Below are 5,261 nucleotides of genomic sequence, written 5' to 3' on the forward strand. Positions count from 1 at the left end.
AAATTAACTTTAACTGTGAGGTGGTCAGCCACTCACGACGCAAAGAAAGCACAATGAGCTGGGTAACAGTAAGCCAGCGAGGTGCAGATTGCTAACACGGTAGCTAACGTTAAGCGATGAGATCGGTTCAGAACTTAGCTAGCTAGTTAGCGTGAGTGTAAACAGAACCGCTAAAGGGACAATCCTCTCTAAAACAGGATGCACACGGTGTGCTGTTAGGATGAATGGCGAGTTAAGTAAATACCAGCTCCAACCATAGAATCTATATCCTAATATTAATACAATTATATACAATATTAATGTGAATATTTTTTTTTTTTTTTATCGACATGTATCATGACGATAATGCAAAATCCTACTAAACTAGTCCACCTGCTATTTAAAGCAATAAACTAGTTTCCTCTATTACGCATCAACCCAAACTCTTCATATGTTTAAAACAAAAACGACATGATTATTTTCATCGATTTCATCGATTCCTTTTCGTTTGGTCTATGAAATGTTAGAAAATAATGAAAAATGGCTATCACAGTTTTCTAAAGCAATGTCATTGAATTGCCCAACAACATCCAAAGATATTCAGTTTTCTTTGCATAAACCATTTTTATTTTTAGTATTGCCGTAATATGTGAGAGCAAGTGGATTTTATAGTACAACTTAACTAATCACATACAAATGATCGGTCTCAGGAAGCAGTACTGTGTAGTGTGTTGTAACGTAACGCCACCGAAACATCCCAGAATGTAATATTTTGTATTATGATGTTCTTGTCTTTACTAAAATCAGAGCTGAAACGATGACTTGATTAATCGATAAGTCGATTGGCCGAAAAATAATGATCATCTTTTCAGCTCTTAAAACTTCAATAACACATTTTGTCACTTTCATAGAAATCAGGTAACAAGTATACTACTACTGCAAACCGAAGGTTGCTTTGAATGCAATGAGCACACAGTATAGCTGTTATCCATGCACTTGTTCTATAAATAGTTGCAGGAATATATTTTTCATTCTTTGAATAAAGATGCATTTGTTTTGTCCTTTCAGACAATACACCATAGAAAAAATCTTTAAAACTGAAGCAGTAAATAAGTTATCACCTATCAGAAAGCAAAATGTACATTTATTATGATTACACAATAACCATTTAGAGAGAGCAAGAAAGATTTTCTGACTACTGGAAGAAACTGACCTGCAAAGGGTCCAGCAGGAGTGAAATTCGGATCAGAATCAATGGAAAAGCTCTTTTGGTAGTTCTTAAGCAAAGATCCCATTTGTGCAGGCACCAACCCATTTCCATTTCATGTTAATCTATTGTCTTACTTTTGGTGCTGCAGTGTTGTTAAGTGGTGATAGTTAATACACTCACCCTGTCCGTCTTGTGGGATTGGCAGTTTCCATTTTTATTACTGCAATATCAAGAAGAATCATGCAGCTGAGATTTGTTAATTAACTAATATTTTAGAAGTCAACACTGTACAACAGCCGCTGTTCCCACTAACTTTACCACTGTTTTTCCTCTTTTTGCAGGACTCAGCTGCATTTGCAAAAATGGATACCAAACTCTCACCACTGACAAGGCCTCCATTACTTGTCAGCCATGTCCTTCTGACAAACCTGTACGTGCAATATACCTGGAATATCTTTACATGCTGTTATCTCACATTATACTGTAGATGATGCATCTTCCTCACAATTTAAAATACCATTTGTAATAATGCTGTCTTGATAAGTTGTCTCTTTTTACAGTCAGTAACTACAGGTGGGTTTGGATGTATTCGTTGTCCAGGCAGTCTCAGTGAGGAGGGGAAGTGCCAGTGCCCGCCAGGCAATGTTCTGGGTGAGTCACCTATGACATATAATTTTTGAACTGTTTTAACAAACAGTCTTTAATTTTGGATGTTCTTACTGCAAATTTAACACAAGGAGGCAATAGCCTAATATTATCCATATTTATGTCTAAATGGCTGAATATGGGCTGTTTTTTAGTGGAGAGAGATGTCAATGGAAACCTTTTGGAGGAGGCCATCTGTGAAACGTGTAATGGAAACTCCCCTTCTTTCTCTGTACCAAACCACAGTGGAGACAGGTATATATCAATACAACACAAACACTTATATATCCAGCTGTTACAGACAGTTTTCACACTCAAGAAGTTGATCAAGGAATCTGAGGTTATACATTTTAGAAATTATATAATCTTGAACAGTAAACTGACACAGTTAAACTGTTCCAGCTATCTAACTGAAATATCAGTATATCCTACTTCCAACATAAGATGAAATCATGGTGGCCGAGATGGGTTGAACAAACTGCATACCAAAAAACCACATGCCGACAAACTGTAAATTCGAAAAACAAAGAACATTCATGGGACCAAAATGCAAATGCGACAACACAAATGCAAATTTCCCTCAACATAACAACAGACGTGAGTGTCAACAGATGGTAACAATGGAACAAGCCGACTATTATTGCTGGCATCTAGGGCAATTACATGGGTTTTTACCTCCTGAACAAACCTTTTGCATCATAGTACCGAGCCATTAGCCCTGCCAATAACAACTCTTAATCTCAAAACAATAGGGAAGTACATTTGCATTTGCATTTCATTGTCGAAATCAATGCAGTAAATGAAATTGTTTAACAACAGAGTTAATGGTTTGTCATAATGGGTAAGCTAATGCTTTTTCACACATTCCAGCCAAGTTCTAAAACGTACTTTCTACAACAGGTTAATTTATCAATGAACTACATACTACTTAGATAGAATTGTAACTGAACATGTGTTGAATACAAAAAAGTCATGTGACTTTGGAAATACTGCTTACATTTGTTATAATTGACAACAATATCAGAACATGCCAAAATCATCAGATTTCTGAAAATACCCTCCACAGGGTTAAGAAGACTGAACAATTTAGGGTGTAATTTAGGTCAAGGTCTGTATGTTATCTAATAGATAAGGACCCCTGCATGGCAAACACACAGTCAAACAAGGTAGTGAAATATGTGCAGAATCCTCTAATGAGATATGGATTAATGGTCAAAAGTTGTTGTATATTCCCCGTCTTCATCCCTCTCTGCCTCTCATAAGCACTAGCCCATGGCCGTCATTATTGCTGGGACAAATTTTGTTCCTTCCATGACATATTTTCCGATTTTGTTTGTTTTCACAAATGGCTTATGCCTTCGCACCTTCTATTAAGCTAACTTCATACTACATGAATTTTAAAGTTGTCAGATCGCTGAACTGAATCAGGAGTCTTAAAGTCTTTGTGGTTTTCAAACTACATGACTGACCGGCAACAGGGATTCACACACTACAAGATCTTTCACCATGAGAAATTCCAGATGAGTATGTCTAACAGGAAAATTCAATCCAATTCAATTTTTATTTATAGTATCAAATCATGACGAGTTATCTCGAGACACTTTACAGATATAGTAAGTCTAGACTACACTATAATTTAAGAACCAACAATTCCAGTAATTCCCATCAGAGCAAGCATTTAGAGCGTCCGTGGCGAGGAAAAACTCCCTTTTAGGAAGAAACCTTGAGTGGTGAGTCAAACTTCCTTTTAAGGAGAAACCTCAGACAGACCCATGCTCTTGGTGGGCGGTTGTCTGCCGGTGCCAGTTGGGGGTATGATGAACAGTGGCAATTACAGTCACAATAATAAAGTATTTCTGATTCTGAATAAAGACGCAGGGCGTAGCAGGGTGTAGTAGGACATAGCATTACGTAGCAGGCCGGAGCCGGGCTTAGCAAGGCATTGCAGGGCGTAGCTTGACGTTGCAGGGGGTAGTAGGGCATTGTGTAGCGTAGCAAGGTATAGTAGGGCGTAAACAAACATATTTACACAATATAATAAGTTTAGCATTTAAATAGTTTAGTGTGAACCAGCCGTTAGCACCCGTAGTGTAGTGCTGTCACAGTGTGAAGAAAGAATAACCAGATAGTCCAGACCTTTTTTGTGTACATACTGTAGTATGTAATGGTTGGGTCAGTCTCCTAAACTGTCTTTCAGGTGTGAGAGATGTCAGGCTTCCTTCATTAACGCCTCCTGTCTGTGTAACCCTCCTAATGTCCTGGTAAGTTCTGCTGACCCTCTACCCTCACACCTTCCTCCAGACACATTATACACACACCATTGAGTAACGCACTCATAGAAAACATGCATCATTAATGGTTGTTATGTGATTTTCCAGGCAGAAGGATTATGTTTCCCTCCAGGCAGCCTCTCCACTAATGTGAATCCCAGTGTCAACTATGCTGAGTTGGTGAGTCTTCCTTTTCCTCTCTTACATGCTCATTTCATTTGTGTTTATTTTGATGGATTGTGATTTGTGTGTTTCTGCTCTGTTTCCCTTGCAGAAGTTCAGTGTCCAGTCTGCGTGGTTCATCAAAAATCTGTACTCCTCCTCAGCAGCCTGCCTTGTAATTCCACGTCTTATTTAGTTGTCTTTGAAAATGATCTTTTTCATGGTCCAACATCATAAAAAGCCAGTTCTGGTTTTGATCACAGCCACATACTGCTACAAGTGATGTGCTCATCATGACACAAGAGGATATTTAGAATTTTACGATGTTGTGTTGTAGCTATTTTATTGTCAGAGTTGTAATTGTGATAGCTGTTTTTGTTTATGACAAATCATAGACATTAAAAATAGCCATCAAAATTGTAACCATAATTGTTGTCAAAATGCATCTTATAAATAAGCACAAAAGGGTTGTCTTCTTGTTGAAACAACAAGGCAGTTTAGTATTAAACAAGACAAGTGGTGTGGTTACAGGTCTTCTCCAACCTGACGGCTTGTCAGGCTCTTGGGAACATGTGTGTGATGAACATGCACTCCTTAAGCAGCGTCTCCACCGATGCCTGCGGTCTCTTTAACACCATCTTCAGATCTAGGGCTGCTTTGAGCTCAACTCAAGACATTTCCTACTGGTAACTTACACTGTCATGAAATACATATATACATTGTGTTATCTTTGAATAATTATTAATGCAATTAGCTATACTGCTATTATACTGTTGCTTTGTTTTGTCGTAAGCACTTTGATTATTCTGTCTCCAGGAGAGTTAATCTGCCATGGCTTTACTATGGGGACGAACCAGGACTGGCCAGTCGAGTGCTTCAGACCGATCCTGTTCCCATTGGGTTCAGTTTCAGAGGAAGAAACAAAGTAAGTTGTTGTTAGAATAATTTCATCATCAAGAATAGACAGGAACCACTGAAGTTATATCAAAGTTCAT

The 5,261-nt window shown here is 38.1% G+C and overlaps 1 protein-coding gene across 4 annotated transcripts in view; it reads left to right on the forward strand.

The window, feature by feature from the left end:
• The window catches only part of tmem67 (transmembrane protein 67), a 10,809-nt gene that overhangs the window by 353 nt on the left and 5,195 nt on the right, over positions 1 to 5,261 (forward strand). For all 4 annotated transcript variants that reach the window (XM_032519373.1, XM_032519374.1, XM_032519375.1 and 1 more), the window contains exons 2-9: positions 1,531 to 1,619; positions 1,750 to 1,840; positions 1,990 to 2,089; positions 4,032 to 4,095; positions 4,213 to 4,284; positions 4,379 to 4,441; positions 4,798 to 4,952; positions 5,083 to 5,191. In XM_032519373.1, coding sequence (XP_032375264.1) covers positions 1,531 to 1,619; positions 1,750 to 1,840; positions 1,990 to 2,089; positions 4,032 to 4,095; positions 4,213 to 4,284; positions 4,379 to 4,441; positions 4,798 to 4,952; positions 5,083 to 5,191 — 743 coding nt within the window. The remainder of the gene's footprint in view (positions 1 to 1,530; positions 1,620 to 1,749; positions 1,841 to 1,989; positions 2,090 to 4,031; positions 4,096 to 4,212; positions 4,285 to 4,378; positions 4,442 to 4,797; positions 4,953 to 5,082; positions 5,192 to 5,261) is intronic.

The sequence above is a fragment of the Etheostoma spectabile genome, chromosome 6 (assembly GCF_008692095.1).
Source record: "Etheostoma spectabile isolate EspeVRDwgs_2016 chromosome 6, UIUC_Espe_1.0, whole genome shotgun sequence".
NCBI classification, from domain to species: Eukaryota; Metazoa; Chordata; class Actinopteri; order Perciformes; family Percidae; genus Etheostoma; species Etheostoma spectabile.